The sequence below is a fragment of the Microchirus variegatus genome (genome assembly GCF_963457635.1).
Source record: "Microchirus variegatus genome assembly, chromosome: 2".
Taxonomy (NCBI): domain Eukaryota; kingdom Metazoa; phylum Chordata; class Actinopteri; order Pleuronectiformes; family Soleidae; genus Microchirus; species Microchirus variegatus.
The window spans coordinates 9,521,496-9,543,336 of record NC_139803.1 but is presented as its reverse complement, the minus strand read 5'-3'; the positions used below and the strand labels follow the sequence as shown (position 1 = coordinate 9,543,336).

The following is a 21,841-nucleotide window of genomic DNA, read 5'->3' as shown; positions in this document are numbered from 1 at the left end:
ACACGTGTGTGACAGTTTTAGGAGAGACTCGTTGATGCTGTGCAGCTGCAGGGTTAACTGTGCCCCCACCAGCCCCACTGTAATCTCTCAGGTTGGTTCTGATGTATAACCTGGCAACTGCATGTTTGATGTGCATGGAAATTGGCTTATAATCAGAGGGTTGCTGGTTCAAATCCCTGTCAGGGTAAAGGGCTGGGGTACCCCTGAGCAAAGGTACCCAAGAACCATTGCTTGGGCACTGCTCCTAATTCTAGGAAGGTTCCTAGTAAAGGATGGGTTAAATCCAGAAAAACACAAAAACTTGTCATTTTACAACATGGGATAATAAAGACTTTATTGTCCTACACAACATCTTCTTTCAATATAACAAAACATTAGACCAAATTAAACAACAAAGTAGATATGTACACACATCTTATTACAATACTATGCTATGGTAATTTTGCAATCCATGAAACCTCTGGATGTAATTGTGTTTAAGCTTATGGTTTGGAATAAAATGACACTGTGCTCAGGAAAGTGTTGTGCAGATGCCAGATGATCTCATTTAAACTCCAGCCCATTGGGGGTTTGATGCTTCTGTTTTCACAAATCCAGTGGTGTACGACAGATGTCTTCTGACACTCTCACTTTTTAAATAAGAATGATGTTTAGATCGAATACACTGGTGGCGACAGCATGCTTAAAGCTGAAGCCTTTGGTTACTACATCATCACAGGAATATATATATATATAACGCTGATACTCCACATGCAAAACAACCTCAAACTCATCAGCGTAAGCATGACATCACATCTCAGAGGATTACACACACAGGGCTATAATCTGCATTGAGGAAAATGTGGACTGTATATAACGTGCATGGCAGCAGAGAGGTTAAAGATGAGCATTCCACAACAGGCTGCGAGCAGGGAGACCAATCAGCTCGCAGAACAGGGCTCAGAGGGCTTTGATTGGTTGCTCGGTAGCACTGTTGTCATGATGATGAGAATCAGGTCTGTGTGGTCTGTATCCAGGCACAGAAGTACACTGAAGCAAATGGATGGATGAGCTGCAGAACTTTATGTGCTTCTCTCTCTCTCACACACACACACATAGTTTCATGCATGTATCCTTTTAAGAACTCTGCATGGACACTTTCATTTTGATGGCCTAATTAAACCCTTTTACCTAAGCTCAACTATAGATACTGGGGTTGATGAATCACCCATATTCAGGCAAGAACCACAACAATTCAGTGTCGGCTTATCTAGATATGATTTTGTTTTTGTTTAAAATATTTCAAAATGCATAGCAGTAAGGTTTTACTGTATAAATGTGCTCAATAACATCCTGATGTTTGATAACATGTATTATGCACAAGTGCTTTAGTTCTTATTGCACATAGAAACTTGGGGTTCCATAATTATCTCAATTACTTCAACTGTCTCCATGTTAAACATATTTACCTAAACGTGCACAGAAACAAGCTCTCTGGGCTGAGGTGTTTACTGCCATGGTTTGAGATAAAGTGAACATAAATACAAGAAAACCTTTCATTCCAACAGTACATGTTGACATTTCAGAGCAGGGGGAATAATAAATCACAGGTGTGAATAATGGCTAAATTCCATTTAGGTGCCTCAGTCTAAGAGTCATGTAATCGTGTGTGCTGACTCACTGTCACAGTCAAATCTTACTGTGACACTTGTGTATAATAGAGGCATTGTGAATGTTTTCGCGACACCTGTGCCTTTCCCATTATGACGAGTCCGCCTGTCGGGGGCACATTTGCACATTAATGAGCGAAAAAAAACACTAACTTCAAAACAATTTTTAATACTGGAAGATGAACGCCATTTTCTGTCACATAGATTATGTACTACATTTGCACTGACACTAAAACGACAAAGCAGCGCCAATTCACAGAAATCACAGAGGTGCGGAAAATAATGAAACCTGTCTGAATCTTTTCACACATACAGAAACAACATCGACTGCTGATGGAAGCTGTTCAAGCCGAGCTGAAAATGTGCAGCACAAGTAAAAACCAGTTGCTACTACTGAACATTCAGTTGACTAAAATTTAACTTCTACATAAACCAACTGTGGTGACTATGTCATTGATTGCACATGATACAACTAAATAGATAAACCATTCAGACACGGTCTCAAAAACACACAAATATAAAGAAGACATCACTCAAAAAATGCAAATTCTTGTTGTTAGACTCCACATATTTAACTGCAAATAAAGGCAACTGGAGGAAAGGAGAGGAAAATTAGCACTGATGATTCAAACATGGCAGTACGAACTGCACAGATGTCATCTCAAAATCAAAGGATCTGCAAAGTCACAGGAAAGAACCAAACCATCTATGAACACTGACGAATAACAGATAGATGGAAATTTGCTCCAAGGATGAAATTCGATAAAATGAGTCAGTGTAGCAGAAAATCAAACCTTATTTACATACACATTGGTCCCTGATCCAAATCAGTAAATTATGGTTCACACTGAACAATATGCAGATGCTGGCCTTCATGAAACAAACAAAATTTTACAAATGAGCTCAAAAACAAGACAAACGGATTAACAAATTAAAAAGGGAAAACTCAACATACCCAAACTGATTGTTGGCTTTAAACTCGATGAACAACCCAAGTTTCCAAACAGTTATACGGCACTTCCTGGTTTAGCAGGAAATACCATACACATGCTTGTGATTCATTGGTGGTGCCGGGGTTGGATGAGGGCTCCTAGTTGAGCCTCATCACTAGAGTCAGCCACTGTTTACTGTACTGACACGGACCATCGCAACGACGCTCCTCTCTCTCTGCCTTCCTTTCTATCAGCACTGCCTTCAAGGACACAGCAGTCCGGCAGACTGGGCCCCTCAGAGAAAACAGGAAGTGCCAGTTATGGCCTTCAGTGCTGATGTATGTAATCAATTAAATGGCCATAACGCTTCCTCTCTCTGGCTCATTCTATCACCAGCTTTAAATGTAATTCTGCTCGCAGGGCACACACCCGCTAACTAGGTGCAGAGGTTCGAGGCTGGACCAGACATCTGGCAAATCACATCACTCCATTACCATTTCCTTCCTCTCTCCTAGTCCAGCCTTCCTGAGACGAATCAAGTCTCTGCCTCTTTCTGGGGAAGCTCACTGATCTTAACACATAACACACACACACACTACATCACAAGAGGAAAGCTCACTGAAACCACCTTACGCTCACTACATGAACTTGTTTCCATAAGTAGTGTTTTTTTTTGCCCTCTTTTTCATTTGCTCCTCCCCCTGCTACTCTTCCTCCTCTGCTTTAGTGCGTCTTTCCCTCTGACTGAGTGGCAAGCACGCTTCAGCTGTTGGGTTCCTTTAATTGCAGGTTAGCTCGGTTCACCCCACTTTGGCCCAGCTGAGGAAAGCAGAGATGTCTCGGACTGGGACGTTGCGAGTCAGAGCTTTGACGCGCAGGTTGCGGTCATCTGTAAGGAGCACAACCTCTCTTTGGAGCCTCACTGTGCCATCTGTGTGCGGAAAGCCAGGACAAAGCGTTGTTGGAGATATGTTCAAAAGAGTATGTGTGCACATGTGGGTGATGGTACATACTTCTCTGTTCAGGCATGAAGTCCTTTGCCTTATCTTTACAGTAGTGGAGGCAGCAGGACAGAATCACATCATCGTTGTTACCCTGCAGAAGAACAGAAAACTAAAATCACAGCTTCCTGTGCTTTTCGTTTCTCACAATCTAAAATAAACCTCAATGTGATAAAGCCGGGCTACATTTATTTGGACTCTCACCTGTTGTCCAGAGGTGTCTTCACTGCGGAAGGCTATGGACTCGAGCTGATTCCCCCGGCTGGTCAGGGCTCTGAGGCACGGCTCCCTGGCTTCAAACGCTTTCTCTAAGAAATCCACAGCCAACCGGGCCTTCTCCTGCACAGACCGCACGTGGGCCACACTAACATTATAGTTGCCACGACTGTAAGAGTTGCGACCTCCTGAACCCACTTCACCACCAAAGTTGTCCTGGCCTTTAGCCAAGCCATCTAACTCTGTAATTACTGAGAGAGAGAGAAACAGAGAGGAACCATATATTTACACCATTAACCAGCATGTTATGTTCCTACACTAAACGATACAAAGAAAGCACCCTGATCCTAAAATTCCATAACTGTTTTGTTTTGGTATCGTAGTCTTACCAATGAGTGGCACAACTATGATGTACGTTCCACACTGAAGAAGTTTCCTCAGCCCGTCCAAATGATCAATGAATCCATTGGTATCAGGAACCAGGAACAGTGGGCGCACTTCCAGCTCCAACTGCCCACTCATTTGCAGCATCGCCTGAGACACAAGGTCACACAGACAGACACTTTAAATATGATGTGAAATTCAACTCTGCCACGACTTTAAACACCTGTCCTACCAAACTGTACCGATCAACTCACAAATAATACAAAAAATTGCTAAACTTTATAGTTTATCACAGTATTTTCAATAAAAATAATATGTAAACAAAATATTAAATACATGAAACAAATTAAATGCAGAAAAAATAACAATAAATGAGAACAAAAATTTGTTTTTCTTCACAGATTTTTCATTTGTTTTTACTAGTCTATAAATTTTCATATACATATAAATACTATGAAAACAAGTATTGTAGAGTATGGCATCTACCAGTTTTACCTGTATTTTATCCCTGCGCTTCTGTTGCTGTGCGAGTTTGTTGGCAAGGGCATGGCGCCGCGCCTTCAGCTGCCTGATGTCATTCTCGCCACCTCCCGCCTCGTCCGCGTCCTCGTCTCCCGACACAGATGGAGACGACTCCGCCTCGACTATAACATCATCAGCCTTGTAAACAGACGCAGACAATAAGCAATTCAGTAATTCAACAGCCTCGGCTGAACTGCAATAAAAATTTAATTTCAGCATTTACATAATTATGAGAGGGGTCAAATTTTGAAAAGGAGCACAATCAGAAGGAACACAACAGAGTCGCTGTGTGGAGAGAATAGGTTATTAGAGGGGAAAGTAGGAGGAAAAGATTCACCTCTTTTTCCGTTATAGAATCCTGTCTGCCTCGATCCACAGAGTGATGGTTAGGTGGTAAAGAGGTCGCCACAGAGATGTATTTTCCTCCCTTGAAGGCCAACAGAGGCTCTTCCTGTCCACACAATGCCTCCAGAAAGTACTTGAGCACGGTCACTCTCTTACAATCTGCTGCTATAGCCTGAGGGAAGAGGAACGGGAAATGTAGGCATGAAAACAGCAGAGGTGATGAATAGTGAAATTTCTAGTTGCAAAAACTGGTGCCAATCAAATCTCAAGGCTTCACAACCTGAGTTTATTTTGTGTTTGTTAGAAGGTTGATGCATAATAATGAGTTAATACAGTGTATGTGGGTAACATGACAGTTATAGCAGAGAGACACTGGGAACTGTAACTGTTTTGGTTCATTATGGAACTGTATGAGGGCAAATAAGACTATGATGGACCATCACAGTCTCCATTCCACAGGAGTATAAGTATTTAATGTGAATTAGACATTTGTAAAACACTTCACTCACCATTTCAGTGTGCCGGTCAGTGTAACAAGGCTCCTGCGGTGCAGCCAGCAGAGGTATGAAACCGGCAAGCAGCCTGTCCTCTTTCAACTGCAGCACCGTCAACTCCTCATCGCCCTCCACTTCATCCGTGTCGACTTTGTACAGAGGAAGTTCCCCGTGGTGCACACGTGCCAGCGCGTTACACAGGTCAGCCAGACACTGCCAAACATCCGGACTACAACTTCATAGAGAGGAAAGGTCATAAGTGGTGGTGAGCAACAACAACAGAGGAAATAATATGAAGCAGATCTAACAAATATTACAATAAATGACAGTGTGGTGCAAGGTCATTGTGACAATCCTAAAGAGTATTTTCAATCTCATTGTTTGTCACTGTTATTCCAGGTTATAAGTACTCACTCTATACTGCACGGTGGTGGGTTCCACAGGTCTGAGTGTCCCAACATCCAGTCAGACCACACCTTCATGCTCGGCAGGAGTTCTCTAAGATTCAGTGGGAAGGCAGAGACTCTCACCATACCATTTGTACCGTCCTCTTCCCCATCTGTCGCGGGGACCGGTTCTGAAAGCAAGAAACATGGGCTGTTATGATGAATGATGCACCACAAAGCCAAAATGTCCCAGATACGGGTATTTGCAATCTTGTGATGGTGCTATAAATGTGCGAGTCGTATTTCAAATTTGGAAAAACGTGAAACAAATTCTGCTGATGAAATATTTGTGGCTCTTCCTGTGTTTATACCTGCAGGAGTATCGCTGAGCAGCTCCGTGCAGCGTTTGACCAACACTCCAAACATGCCGAGACCCAGGGCCGTGCTTTGCTCTTGTAAAACAGAACGCACTTCTCCTTCTTCACCTGACACAGAGACGAGAATGTATTTCTACATTTGCTTCAATAAACTCAATATTGAAAGAAATCTTAGTGTTTTAAGAAGCTTTTATTAAGTATGCTTGCCACAAGCTTTAACAAGGCAACACCTGGAGTCACATTTTAATCCATCCATGAAAATAATCTGTTTACAAGGCATTTGAATAGATTTGGCACATTAAAACTTACCTCTATTGTGGGCATTGTTTATAGTGAACATGTTGATGGTGATGATCTGCAGCATTTGAGTGCTGCCCAGCAGGGAAGGTCCATTCTGGAGCAGCAGCCTGAACTCCTGCAGGACACGACTCGCCACTCCAGGGAATGACTCCATGCTGCAAACAAGACGCACAGAAATATACAATGCATGCAGTTAAAAAGGCATCACTAAATTATATTCTCAAACTTTCAAACTTCTGTAAATTCAAAAGACAACACTCACCCCACTTTGGTGAAGAGCTTTCCATGAGCATGCAAGAAACTCAGAATGAACCTTTTATTCAACTGAAAAAAAAGAAGAAAACCCTTTTACTAATATTTTACCAACCATTTCATTCAGCAGCAAACGCTAACACACTCTATTCTTTGAAACGGCATGTGAAAAGGTTTGAAGCTCATATTACCGTTCAAAAATGCCCCTGAAATTTTAAACAATGAAGGAAATGAAGCTACTATAGCAGGCGTATTGGGTTTTTATGGCACAAGGGATACAAATACAGATGTATCTCATAACAGGACACACTAACAAATAGTGGACTGATCACATAGCACGAGTAATAAAGCCAAACTTAATCTGATCTGTGCCTTTTCCCTCACCCGAATGTGATGGACAAGACTTGAGTAAAACCACACTCCATTGGTCCATAATTGTCACAGAGAGAACTGCTCCCACATTTCAAACAAAAACACACCACAGACAAAGGCCTTCGACATGAACAGAGATGGTGAAATTCAATTTGCCACATCACGTTTGGCGTAGCAGTTAAATACAGGAAATAGATTTAGATTTTCTTCAGTAGTGACTAGTGAGAACTGAATCAATAATGTTGTAAATTGCTGATCCTATGCTCTTAAATAATTAAGCGGCTGACCTTGTGTGATACAGTTACAGCTTTCTTCCATAAAAATCAGTGGAAGAAAAAATCTGATCTTCCAGTAGAAGACCACACCCCTAAAAGCAACAAAGAATTCACTGTGTAATGATGAACTAATGCGCCACTGGGGCGACGGTAGCTCAGCAGTTGTAGAGTGAGTCATCTTTCAACTGGAAGGTTGTGTATTCAATGTGAATGGGTAGGAAATAGATACTTAGATGTGCTCTATGAAAGCGTGAGCATCTATCTTATATCTGAGAATGCTGAGAAAGTTGATTTAATTTGACATCTGTCATTGGCCCCTCACCCCGAAAAGATGTAGACGCACCCTTGCTATTTAAATTTAGCAAGAGAATGAATAAATTATAAAGGACAAAAAGGAAAATTGCTTTACAGGAAGAAACAGCTGGGAGTCCACTTGTAGCAATGATAGGCTTGGTGCTCAGTTATTTTAGTTAATAAGAAAAAGAAACGACTTAATGAAGAGCAGAGGAGAGCTCACATTGCCTAAATATAGGTTCACAAAATATTAATGTGCAAATAAAACAAAATAAATAAAGCCTCTGGTGTGCAGAAACCTTCAGTTATGAGGCTAAAATTGCTACTTTTGCCATTAGTCTCAAATCTCAGACTAATTCACAACAAAGAAGTGCAGTTTTTATAAAATTATGCTGGAAAATTATAGCGTCTTGATCAAGAAATTTCTAATCTTGATACTCAGTTCAGCAGAAATTCTATTTCCATTGTGGCTAATTTCTTAAAGCCAAAATATGTTAAAAATTAAATTTTTTAGATTAAACGCGCCCTGGCCTCTCCAGATTATATTCTACAGACCGAAGAAAACAACTTTGTTTCTCACAGATCTGCACAAATAACCCACAGTAATCATTTAAAGTACCATTTCAAAATAATTGCAATTAGATACTTATTCAAAATCTTACTTACTAAAGGCATTGTATCACACAGTTATCTGCTATATCTGCCTCAGTGTCACCCAGAGGGCACAGACAGATGTTTACAGGAATACAAAACTTGGTGCACCGTTCACAGCAGAAAGGAAACAAACCATAAGGGCCATATAACAAAAGATAGAATACCGGGTTAGGAGTTTAAAAACAGCCAAAACAAGAACATTGATTATTTTGTATGAGCACACTGAACTGAATAAGAGGGACTAAAAGAGAGGACATGCCGAACAAGGGGGAAATAATTAAGCTGAGAAAATAACTTTCTAAATTAGAAACATTGAAAACACAATATTATTTGTGTACATCTAAATGATACTTAAGGCTCAATGTGCCCGTCTGTATAAAAGCCACATTATACTTCTCCGACTGCGTAATGCGTTATCCGACTGCGTAACCACGGAGACCTCTCGAGCCTTAATACTTCTGCGTCGTGGACGGATACGTGCTGCAATTTCCCGCCCGATCAGTAGGGGTCGCTGTGCAAGGTTGTTGTGCTTTTGGCTACAGTGAGCAATGGCGTCCGAGAGAGAAAGAGAGAGAAAGACTGTTGTTGTTGAAACAGTGGCCGTTTCTCACTTTTCTGTGTCACGGAACGCAGTTTTAAGATAATTTGAGGCGAGAAATTGGCCATTTAGAGTCTAAACATGTGGTTTGTGTATTAAGATATAATGTATTTATAGTTTGGCAGCGACGTTGTCGGCGGGGATCAGCTCCGCCTCTGTGGACGCTCGGTGCGCACTGTGAGCCGGCACAGAGCAGCTTCGCTCGGCCTGTCCTGAGGACCAATCGCGGACGGACACTTAAAAATATTTCGTGCAGTCGGAGGAGTATGAATTGGGCTTAATAATGATACTCTATAGAGAGAGCAAAAAGGATCAAAGGGTTCTTACGTCACTGGCGCTGAGATTGCCCAGCTCTCCATCCTGTTCAGAGTCCCTGCTGGACTCACTCCCTCCTCTCTGTGAGGATGGGGTCGCAGCTTGTCCAGTGGGGCGAACCCAGATCTCCACACGGGCTCCCTCATCCCCTCGTCCTCTCCCTCTAACTGCTGGACCCTTAGAGCCCCCTTCATGCTCCTGCTTCCTCCTTCGCTCAAGTTGCTCTGCCTGGAAGAAATAAATACATAATTGATACTAACAAGAAGCACATAATTATACCAGATTGTATTAAATGTAATCCTCTGTGCCAATGCAGTGATTTAATAAGCATGTTAATGGTCTGAACAAATCAATGTGTCTATGTCATCATCGCTAATGAGCATCAATGGTTCATGTTCAAGACTGACTTCAAATGTTTTCTATATCTATGTCGAGGCTTAGTAGATTTCTCTTTCAGCAGCGACTGGAGATTGTGATTTCTTTTTATCAATGATGTAGCCCTAATAAAAATGTAAAAGTTGACTGAAGCGCATCTTACCTTTCGCTTGGCTTCTTCAAACAGACTCATCAGGCTTTCCTTGGCAGTCAGGATGGGGTTGGAAGCTGCCAAACTGCGCATGTAATAATACACGGCATCCAACTTCCTTTTCTGTAAGTGAGAAGTGGGATTAGAGTTCAGAGGAAGGAGGTGTTCTACAGGGGCCGGTGTACGTGGTTTGGTGCCAACACATTACACCAAACATTGTATGAAAAAAACAATTCAGGATTAAAATTGCAGGGATATAACATCATCTTGTAAAGATCCAACTTTCCATTGCTTACTACATACTACTTACTGTATAGACTGCCAGCAGGGCCAGCTGGTTATATGGTCGTCCATTTTTGGGAGCAATTTGCTGGGCTTTCAGGTACCAGCTGAAAAAGAAAAGCAATCGCAAAAGCAATAAGATGAGGTTTCTCATCTAATGGGAAAGAACGTCGTCTCACACGCTTCTAGAACTTTGTAGACAGCATCTCAGGAGAAGTTAAGAAAGGTGCCACAGTCTTGTAAAAATAAAATACAGTTTTCTTTGAAAAGTTAAGCAAGTCTACATCGTCTCATAGCTATGTGGGCAGACCTGAACATGAGTTACTGGAATGTGACAACTCATGCTTATGTGTGTGTGTGTAAGAAATTTCACAATGCCTGGAAAATGTTCAAATTAAAGCCTACCTGCGAGCCTTGCCATAGTTGGCTGAGTCACTGGCTTGTTCCCGGTAACGTGCAATATCTCCCTGGCAAATCATACAGCGCTGAGCACTGATGAGTGCATACTTTACCTGAAAAAGACAGAAATAAAGGGAAAACTTTAGCCTTTTCATTAGAACATAATTAACAAATGGTACAAAACAATCTGATGTTGATAAATGCAATAAATTGTGAATGTATGACTATGATATGTCTATGAAAAATTATGAATGTTTACACACTGTTACTACTACTAAAGAATATCGCAGTACCGTTTTGCGTAATGGTCGAGTCCTGATAGCCATGCCATCCATGTAATCCTCTAATTTAAATTGGTACACTGTCTGCAGCTTCTGGACCAGTGTATCAAAGAAAAGTGATCCCTGTTAAAACATAGACAACAACAGACAAGTTAAATCACATTAAAGGGAAAAAAAACAGTAAAAGTAACAGTTATAAAACAAAAAATAGAATACAGAATATGTCTCTTTCTAACATTTCTGAGTTCAATTACTGTTGAGCACAATAAAATTCACTTTTAGGGACTAAATTCACAGACTTATGCAGTAGGACTGGGTCTCTGTGATGTCATAATCATCAAGAGAACATTTCAGTCAGGTGTAACTATTTTTCCTCTGCTTGCTCAAGTTGATGCCATGGAAAGGTCTCAAATTTAAATACTAATACAAACTACTCACTCTGCTCCTTATGGCTGGACAGCGTGACTCGAGTTACAAGTCGGTTCGTCTCAGCCGATAATTAATTGTTCTCAATATTTTTCTATAGATGAATAAAACAGAGTGGTACATGTGTTGTGTTGAATTTATCAAATTCATATTAAAGTGTGCACTAGAGCTGCAACTAACGATTATTCTCGTAATCAATTAATCTGTCGATTATTTTCTCGATTAATCGATGAATCGTTTGGTCCATAAAATGTCAGAAAATGCAAAAAAAAAAAACGTTGGAGCTGGAAATGACGATGTTCTCGAACGTCTTCTTTTGTCCACAAACCAAAATGATTCAGTTGTAATGATTTCTTTGTTATGTGGAGCAAAGAAACAAAGAAAATATTCACATTTAAGAAGCTGAAACAATCAGAAATCTTGTTTTAATCATGAAAAAAACTTCAAACCGATTAATCGATTATCAAAATAGTTGGCGATTTAGTTAGTAATCGATTAATAATCGATTCATCGATTAATCGTTTCAGCTCTAGTGTGCACTGTATAATCTTTAAGTAAAAACATTGCCCAATCTGCCCCTTTCCCACATACTCCTTACCTCGTCAAGTAGAGTGAGCAACATGTTCCTGACATAAGAGGTGCTGTTGTGTGCAGGGTCTTTGAGTAACTGCCTGAAGTGCTCTATGACCTGATAAAACACATTCTTCCATAAAGCCTGATCCACATTCTGAGAGTCTGAGAACTCGATGTCCGTGAGAATGACCTGTTCATAGAGCCCCAAAAGGTCCGCTCTAGACAACAGAGGAAAAAAGAGAAGAACAAAAATCAGTGTTAGTCCAAATAACCAAATGTGTGGCATAAAACAAAACAATAACACACATCTTGTCACCATAAACCTCACCTGAGCTGAGCCATGCGATCCAGTCCATCAGCACTCACTCTGTCCCTGGACAGCAGGTTACTGAGTTGGAGCTCATGTGCGTCTGCAGCCCTCAACAGCCTCCCCAGATCCCCTCTGGCTTGTTGCTCCACTTCTTCGATTGACAAACCACCTCCTGAACGAGGCTGAGAATAACCTCCTAACTTGTAACTACCACAGAACTGTCCCGCACCAGGGCTCTGGTACATACCATTAGTGGGAACCATTTGGTAAGGCCCCATGTATGGATATGGATAGCGCTGGTTTGAAGAGGTGCCAGGATTTTGTGGGTTGCTGGTGGACATAGGGTAGCAGTAGGGATTGTCAGAGTTTTGGAATTTGTAGAACGCCATGGCAGCAGCCTGCTGTGATCGAAAGTGTTCGCCCTGCTGGACCGGAGGACTGCCTGCAACCTCATCATCTGTGTCGAGAAAGTGAAGTTGTCCATATCCAGTCCCTGTCTGAAGATATATGGGCGGTTGGAGAGATTTGTGCTGCGAGGACTGACTGCTGGTAAGAGCAGGTTTCTGGTCTGGGTTATTTGGATCCCACAGTCGTCTCACTCCTCCTCCTCTACCCCCTCGACTACCGTGTGCTGCTCCTCCCCTGATTCCACCGAAAAGTCTCTGGCCAACCTCAGGTGAATTAGAGATATCTGTGTGGGCCGGAAGCACCAGAATACCCCCACCTCTGCCACGAGGAACCAAGCCTTGCTTGCGATGTTGTGTTTCAGCACTTTGTGATGAGACAACAGAATGTTTTTCAGGTGAAACTCTTTGAATTCCTCTACCTTCACCTCTGCCTCCCTTTGGTCGGTTCCTTTCTTCTCTCCTCTTTGCTGCACTCAGTTCTTCTTCACCTCCTCTTCTTCTCCTTCTTCTATTTTCTGCAATGTCGTTGATCTCACGCCCTTCTAGTGATTCTGTGGAAGATTCCCCATTAGTTGGCCAGCTTTGTAGGCGACCTCTTTGTCCTTCTCTCCTATTCACCATCTCCTCTTTGGTACTGGGCTTAGGCTGCAAGCGTGGCCACTTAGAGCTTTCCACATCCATCCCTAGTCCTGGACCATCCAAGCTGGTCACACTGCTGGCTGAGCTACTGCTGTAAGTTCGATTGCGTGAGCGCCGTATATCTGATTTGGAATATCGTTTTGAGGATGGTGCTGTGATGTTGGCATTGGATTTGTTTTTATTTACTCTTTCTACAGTTTTGTCTACATTTCTTTCTGGCCTTGCATGTTTCTCAGCATCCCTGGACCGATTGTTGTTGTCATCTCCTCTTGTGCTTTCTCCACAGTTCTCTCTGCGTTTGCCTTGGTGCGTCTCTCCAGTCTTACCGGGTTTGTTGTTCCTGTCTGCTTCTGCTGCTCTACCGTCTCTCTCTTTCTCATCTTTCCCCTGGACACTTTTTCCTCCAACACTCATGCCATCCCCACCTCCTCTGGAATCCAAATTCCTTTCTTTTTCTTTCTCCCCTCCTCTTCTACTGCGGTTTCCTTTTTCCCTCTTCCTATCTGTCTTTTCTTCCTCTTCTTTTGTTACTCCCCCTTGGCTTTGTCTTCCCTTATCAGTTGTTTTCCCTCTCCTACAGGTTACCTCTTCAACATGTTGGACTTCACGCCCACCTTTCCCTTTTTCTTTCACGGAGAGTTTTTCAACCTTGCTGGTTATTTTTTCCACAGAAGCATCAGAGGGTAATGGAGGTTTGTGAACATCTCTGCTTCCTTGCTTTCTGTTTATATCAGTGGATTTGACAATTTTTACATTTTCGTGTGTACCTTTGACTTCTTTAGCCTTCCCTCTTTGCTTTTGAGTAGATGCTGTTTTGTTACCTTCTGTTTCTTCAGTACTCTGCTGGAATTCTGGCTCATTTTTATGCTCAACTTTCTCAGGAGGAGTTTTATCTTGCTCTTTTCCAACACCACAGTCCTTTCCAGAGATGTTCCTTCGGCTCCCTGGTTGATAAAATTCACGGTCAGGTTTGCGGGCTTTCTTTGCCAGTTTTGCAGCTCCAGCGGGTTCCAATTGTTCTATGTCATTTTCAACAGGGCCTTTTTCTTGATTTGCCTCTGTTTGAGCAGGTGAGCAGATGCCCTTTCTTCCATTCTGAGTATTAGTACCATCACCTCCAACCCTTTGGTCAGTGCCTGCCCCATCTGTGCCCCCTAAAACTTTTTCAGAGACACACTTTTTCTCACTCTGCTGTGGTTTTTCTTGCTCATGTAAAGAAGTAGGCATTGGATCACTTTGACCAGAATCTCTCTCCTCGCTGTCACGGTGACGACGTCCAGGTCCAGCTAAAGGCTGGTAGCGCTGCAGATCAGGGCGCTTTTCATCACGTTTCTGATGTTGCTTAGGTGCATGCTGCTCCTCTAAAAAAGAAAAAGACAACAAAAAAATGAATATGCCAAAATTCAAAGTCTGGCATTAACACAGTAAGGAGAGGGAGTATAGACATTTAAGAATACATAAGCGGTCCCATTTCAGTTATGTCATGAAAGACCAAACGAAACAACACCTCTGAATGCCACTACATACTTTTCAATTCAATGACTGACATTAGTGCAACATTTTACATAAGGTAAGACTATTTCCTTCATATGGACACACTACCGTGAACGTGTCTGACCAACACCACTGTCAAACTGCCTCACAACAAAAACTGAACATACGTTTTCCCTCTACAGCATATAAACACGAATGTTAAAACGACTCTTTTAAGTGAAGTTTTACATTTATGCTAAGTTTAACTAACAAGCGCTTAACAATCACAACAGTCGCGCTCGTCAGTCCTAACCCGATTAAGTATTTCGCACATATTTCCAGTACTATTGTGCTTGTAGTATAACGATTCGTCATTTGAGAACAATTTGAAAGTACTTAAATTTGGCCTAAATAGCGACAACAGTAGTAAAAACAAACACACGCGGGACCGAAGAACGAACACATAGCTAAGTTAGCTAGCTAACAACAATAGCTTGGTACAAACTTGGCAACTCCGTAGCCTACTTTAAACAGAATCGCGATATTTCTATGGTCCATTTAACGACTTTCCTGGGAACAAAGCCCCCGCATGCATCTGCGTTGTATATTTTCACCTTTCTGGCTGCCAGTGCTGTAATTAACTGCATTCGACGCCTCAGCACGGAGTTCCGCCGCTGAGATTCGCACTCTTTCCAGTTCGTTCGCCATCTTTGCTCTGACTGAAAACAAACACATCAAGTACGGTGGCCGAGCGGGATCAAGAAGCGTACTGGGTGACAGTTGGCGTTTTCACATCACGATTTCAATTTTTATTCTGACCCTGATACTTTTTGACATGTTTAACAGCATTTGAGGCAACTTTTTCCCCATAGAAAATGAATTGGAAGTACAGATCAAAGGCAGGCAAGCTATCACACACACAGAGACCAAAGGCAACATGAGAACTTAGAGAAAACGTTCAAAGCAATGTTTATGTTGTGTCTAAATATTAGAGACTGCAAATTCTTTTTTGGAACTATTTGGATTTATTAGGATATGAATCCACTTGTTACTGAAAGTAAGGAAATACACAGAGATACTAGCACACAGAGCCCTACTTCAACTTAAATAAACGTTTGTCTGTGTTTGCTTTATGTTTTGCAATTATTAATTTGGCCTACTGGGAAGTTGCATAAAGAGACACAAAAATAATCAAATAGACTCTGATTTTGTGTTACACCATGCCATGTTATCCTAATGCTGTTTGCTGTTATGTGTTCTCTTTGAAATTACAGAGAGCAAATTACCTCTTTATCATAGATAGATAGATAGATAGATGTTATGCAGATGTTATGTAATTGTCACGTATGCCTTGACCTACATATTAGGGCTTGGTGGGGGAAGGGTGTTTAAAGGTCTTCGCATTATATAAAAGAGCAGATTACATACAGTCATATATACTGTACATACATATATATACTGTGTGCACTCAGTTTCATGCAATATCCACTAGATGTCAGGACTGAATACTTATTATTATTATTTTATTCTGATTTTTATCTTAAAGGTCCTATTGTCCAATATTTTTGATTGGCCCAGTGATGAACTTTTATTTTCTAGTTTTGTTTCCCATTATGTGAATTATACAGCACATCGTCACCTGATTATTTGCCTTCCACTTGTGACTGTTATGTGACCTTACCTGGCACATAACATGGGGAGGAGGGGGGAAACAGAAATACATAGGACAATGAGAACTCTCTCTTTGTGTGTGTGTGCCACTGGAAGCATGTGTGTATATATATATAAAAAAGGGGGGCATTAGTGAGTCCATGCAAACATCATCTGTGTGGCTGAAGCTCGAGTAAACAGCTTCATTTCCCTAGCAACACCAAATTAAAGGGCCAGAGCCTCTCTCTTGTCTTTCCTATGAATCTCTCACACATAAATCCCTCCTCACACAGACACCTCCTTCGTTATGTCACACACTCACTCACTCACTCATTCATGTACAGTGCTCGGCTCACTTGGTGGCATATCGGAGGTGTCGGCACACGTTTTCTGATTGCTTCAGTAATTGAAGAGATTTTTTGTTGATGTCTTAATCAGAACCAGTGTCAGAAACAGCGAGTACAAGAGAAGAAAACGAGCTAATGAGACAACTGTATAGACAGTCACACGTTGACTTGTTTCCTCTTTTTCACAGAGAGAAACACACAAAGCCTGATGAACACTGTATGAACAATTGCAAATATTTTGCGTGGCATTTAAACAAAAAAAAGACACTGTGCAGATACAGAATACTGCTGATGTAGTACGAGCGGTGTCTCTCGATGAAGCACAACAGGGGTTGTAGAATTTTTTACTGTCTGCAGTGGAGAGGTGTGAAAGAGAGAGGGAGGGAGAGAGAGAGGGAGGGAGGGGGCCGCCGGAAGTGGTGGGTGTGTGTCTCCCCGTGTGTGTGTGTGTGTGTGTGTGTGCATGTGTATAAGTTACTCGTGTGCTTCTGCGCGCATGTGTATGTGTGCAGAGTTCTGATTGTCAGTCCTGCACCACAGTGCAGGTGGAGCAATGCAGGGTGATAAGTGACACGGAAGGACAGAGAAGGGGGGGGAGGAAGCAAGGTGGAGAGAGAGAGAGAGGGGTGAGGAGGCATGATGCAGGAGGAGAGGAGGAGAGACTGTGAATACAGATGAGGAAAAGCAGGGGAGTTTTTGCAGGTGAATTTCTGACACCAGGGGGGTTTCACCAGCTCAATCATATCTAGATCTCACTGCCTCCATCTCATTTTCTCCATATCTCCCTCTCTCTCTCTCCCCCTCTGTGTCTGTCTCTCCCACTGGGGCACTGGGAGGTGGGAGGAGATGACTTTTAGAGATGACTGGAGTAAAGGAGGAGGAGGACGGATGGGGGAATACAGTCAGGAGAGAATGGTGGAGACAAGAGTGGAACATGGATGGAGCAGATTGAAAATGATGCTGAAATAATATTAATAAAAAAGAACTGAAACAAATGGCAAGAAATTAAAGAACGAAGAAGAAAGTGTGGATTGAAATGGGATCCTCATCTTGAGTGGTGTGTGTGTGTGTGTGAGAGAGAGAAATAAAAGGTGTGTGGGTAGGACAGACAGACAGACAGACAGACAGAGCCAGGAGCTTGTGTGACGCATCTTTGCTGGTATTAGATGTTTGGAGAATATCCATTGCAACAGTTTTAATGTATAATTCACACACAGAAAAAAAAATTGAGGGGGGGGCGCGGTGTGTTAGAGTACACAGAGTGATGTGTGAAAGCACAGAAGCCATGACAATATACAGAGAAAATGAGTGCAACATGGAATGCAGATTGTAGCCAGGCAACATTTCATGACCTCATTCACTGAAAGTTTTATTAGAAACATTAATCAAAGAACTCTATATCATCACCGCACAAGCAGTGCAGTCTCTATAACTATGTTTTCTGGATCCAACTCTATTCAATCCTCATAATTTAAACTTATATCTGACATAAGAAACTTTGGTCGGACGCAGGTAAACTTGGATTTTGATATAAACTAAAAACTAACAGCAAATTTCTGTTAATAAATGAAATCTCGCTTTGTTTTTACTCGGTTTGGTGCAGCTCGGTTCATGGTAGTTTGATCCAAAGGCAAATAAAGACTCATATAATATTAAAAATACTCTTAATAGTCATCTGCTCTGAATATTTCACCGATGACGCTGAAGTCAAAGCAAACAGATGCACTCATTCCAACACAGACAAAAACCCTCAAACACACACACAGGCAACTACCCACACTTTGACACACACTGTACAGTTGGCAATGCTCGTTAATTACATCGAGCATATGACTGTGGCATAATGTGAAGTTGTGTGTGTGTGTGTGAGTCACTGTTGGGAGTTAGAGTGGATGAGAAAGAGACAGCATATGACTTTGCACAGTGACAGATGACCTTGGCATCCCGCGACGCCGCGTTATGAACAACCGACAACGTTGTGGTGTCCCAATCTCAGGTGAAGTCAATTTTTTCACAGAAAAACACACACGCACGCACATGTCCTCCTCTGACTCCATCACACACACACACACGTATACGACAACAAGATAAACATACACAAACATGTTCAAAGTCCATAGGTTAGTTGTCATGTGGGTGTGTGGAGGTTTGAGTGTGGGTTTGTGAGGAGGTGCACATGAGACAGGGAAGGGAACGATGTGGGGGCGGGGGTACGGGGGGGTTTCACTAATAAACACCCACTCTTTCCGAACATCCATCTTTCTCTAACACCCACCACACACACACACACACACACACACACATGCTCTCCTCCTCCCCAGCTCTCCTTTGACAGAATCCTCATTATGGGCACGTTTGGCAGCAGAGTCTTCCTCCTCCTCCTCCACCTCCTCCTCCTCTTTCTCTCTCCTCCCTCTCTCCCTCTCGTTGGTTTTCATTTGCTCTTTCTATCTTGCCCTGCTCGCTGTGTTGGAGCCAGCTTGGCAATCAAAGGGAGAGAAAACACAAATGAGAGTGGAGGGTGGGGTGGTGGGTGCAGGGGCTCACTGGGACTTCAGTATGAGTCAGAATGGGAGAAGGGGAGGTGGGTAGGAAAGGTAGGCGGTTGTGAGGAGGGAGACGAGGATGGGAGGGATACAGTTCTTCTTCTTCTTCTTTCTTATCTGACTGCATTCTCTGTTTGGAATACAGATGAGGAGATAGAGAGAAGGAGAGAGAGAGCCAACAACGAGCCTTGACAGACAGATACGAGATTTAAACAGGGAAATAATCTGCATCCTGATTCATGATTAACATCTGAGATGCAGTATATGCTGGATTTGGAGTGTGAGTTGAGGGCAGAGTGCCTGTGGAATGTAATCCTACTAATTGGAATGAAATATGTTGTAAATACAAGCTGTGTGTGTGTATTAACGACACAAAGAGACTTGTAGTAAGTGGGAGTGTCATGTCAGTGAGGGTCTGAGTGAAGAACAATTTCATTCACACTTTTTTTTCCCCAAACACCCCCGCCCCATATCCAGATTGTATATTTGCACACACACACACACACGCTCACCAAATACTCGTCCTCCACCACACGTCAGCACATTCAAATTGCTGTTTGATTGCAGTCAGTGGAGATTCTACAGTTCTGAAGTATAAGACACAGGCTGTCGTGTCCCCTCCTCTGCTGCATTCATTTCCGAGGCAGGGGGATTAAAACAACAGCAACCAACATATGATATAGCACTATAGAACTGACTTTGAATTTAATGTGGGACTTTCCCACTGTGTTCCACCTATAGTCCGGATTCTAAGCAAAGATGTTCTTTCTTCTGTGAGGCAAACATCTCTGTGGGCAGCCTCTAGAGGGGGGGTGGAGGGTTGTGAATGTAGATTTAGAAGTCATGGGTGGAATGGTCAATGCATCTGTTCACATTGCGTCACCCTTAAACAGTCAGTGCTGTGAAATATTCAGAGAGCTCAACGGTTAGAGCCAACCTGGATACTCTTTATATATAAATAAGACCATTTCTATTCACTTTCTGTATCATTAGTTGTGCCTTTTTGGAGTAGAGTAACTCCTGCTTGTTGTAAGAATGTTTTAATAGAAGGGATAGGAATGACCTGTCCACCTGTTTACTGACCGACACCTGGTCATGTGTTAACAAACTGTATGCATTTCTTAATATTTGTCTAATTTTGTGCTCCTCTCAAAGGTCAAGGATCTTCGTGACCTTGAGGAAAAGTGTTCAATGTCGTCCTCTTTAAATGACCCACGTGTAAGATTTTCTTACCAGAAATTGAATATACTATGTTTGTATAAGTGTATAATCACTTTAAAATCAAAATAGCTGTAGCCTTAGAATGAGCCTTTTACTGTACATACAAAAGTCATTTTTACACACTGGACCTTTGCTGCTGAAGCAAAGGTTTCAAACTGAGCATTGATTCTGGTCAGGAGGAGGTCGGTCAAGTGAAAAACTTTTTGGGGGAAAAAGCAACTCTTCTGTAAGGCTAGGCGATATGAACATGATATCATCATTATCTGATATTGCAATAACAATATTTTGATGATATTTCATAGAATTGCACAATAAAAGTGTTTATATAGAACAATAACTCAAAATGAAAATGTATTCATGACGTACAATTAGTCTGTACACAAAAACACCTCTGTGGTTTTTGTCATTGGAAAAACTTTTTTAAAGGTAAAGTGTGTACAAAGTGTGCCATGTTCTCATTTACACGGGTGTTTTTAAATTTTAAAAAGGTTAAGTCGAATATTTTATTTTCAATTTCACACTGCACCTTTAAGATAAGTCAAATTCTACTGTGTTCAAGTTTGGTAAAGAAGTAGTGGGCACCTTTATATTTGGTTTGTTTCCAACTTTACTTTAAATGGACAGTTGATTAGAAGAATGAGTCGTCTAACGCTTGCAGTGGTTTGTGTGGATGAAGGTGATATGTGGGGGCGCGGGTGGGCGCGCCATCCTATACCGTGTTTTTTTTTAATGCGCGGGAGGACGTTTAATGTCTCTAAACGTCCACGGCCGTGTGGCGTGACTGTGCTCCGTCAAACCCCAGAGAACGAACACCTGTAGAAGGGCGAGTTTCCGTGTCCAGAGTGCGTCTGTTTTACACTGCGCACCCGCCTACGCATGTCTGTCTGACACGCTCCTTTACGCACGAGGGTCTCCCCCAAATCTCCCCGAATGCACTGCGATAGTTCGACACATGGATTTACGCACGACTCCTGTCTTATTTAATTTCCCCTGAGAGTATTCACACACATTTGGAATACATAAGTTGAGCACGTGGACCAACTTTCCAAAAAGAAAGAGAGAAGAACTACTCACTGCAGCAGCAGCAGCAGTCATTCAAAGTGGACAGCTGCAGTGATTCATCCCTAAACATCACGATCGCAAGTGTCAGCCCCAGGTGTTAACTTTCAATCATCCTCCTTCTTCTTCCTCCAAACAATTAGTCTCTCTTCATCTTCTCCAATGGCTGCGCCGAGGCTGTGAGATTGATGAACTCATTAACTTGGCACAAACGAGCAAATACCGTTTGATACCTTCGAGTATCACAAACGAGAAGTGGATATACTATCACACGACAAATACACACAAAAACACTTGTTTTATTCCTGCCACAAAATCGCACTGTGATCCTCGACG

At 42.1% G+C, this 21,841-nt stretch overlaps 1 protein-coding gene across 1 annotated transcript; it reads right to left on the bottom strand.

Annotated features, from left to right (window-relative positions):
• Positions 1 to 1,948: 1,948 nt before the first annotated feature.
• Positions 1,949 to 15,390, bottom strand: smg6 (SMG6 nonsense mediated mRNA decay factor; the record flags this gene model as incomplete). The annotated part of the gene is made up of 19 exons (XM_083910204.1): positions 1,949 to 3,512; positions 3,595 to 3,676; positions 3,787 to 4,049; positions 4,188 to 4,332; positions 4,678 to 4,842; positions 5,042 to 5,221; positions 5,559 to 5,778; positions 5,958 to 6,120; positions 6,301 to 6,414; positions 6,616 to 6,761; positions 6,869 to 6,930; positions 9,379 to 9,594; positions 9,905 to 10,015; positions 10,203 to 10,281; positions 10,580 to 10,686; positions 10,867 to 10,977; positions 11,879 to 12,071; positions 12,182 to 14,570; positions 15,297 to 15,390. The coding sequence occupies 19 exons, from the start codon at positions 15,388 to 15,390 to the stop codon at positions 3,382 to 3,384; spliced, it is 4,971 nt and encodes a 1,656-aa protein (XP_083766330.1). The 3' UTR covers positions 1,949 to 3,381.
• Positions 15,391 to 21,841: the final 6,451 nt, after the last annotated feature.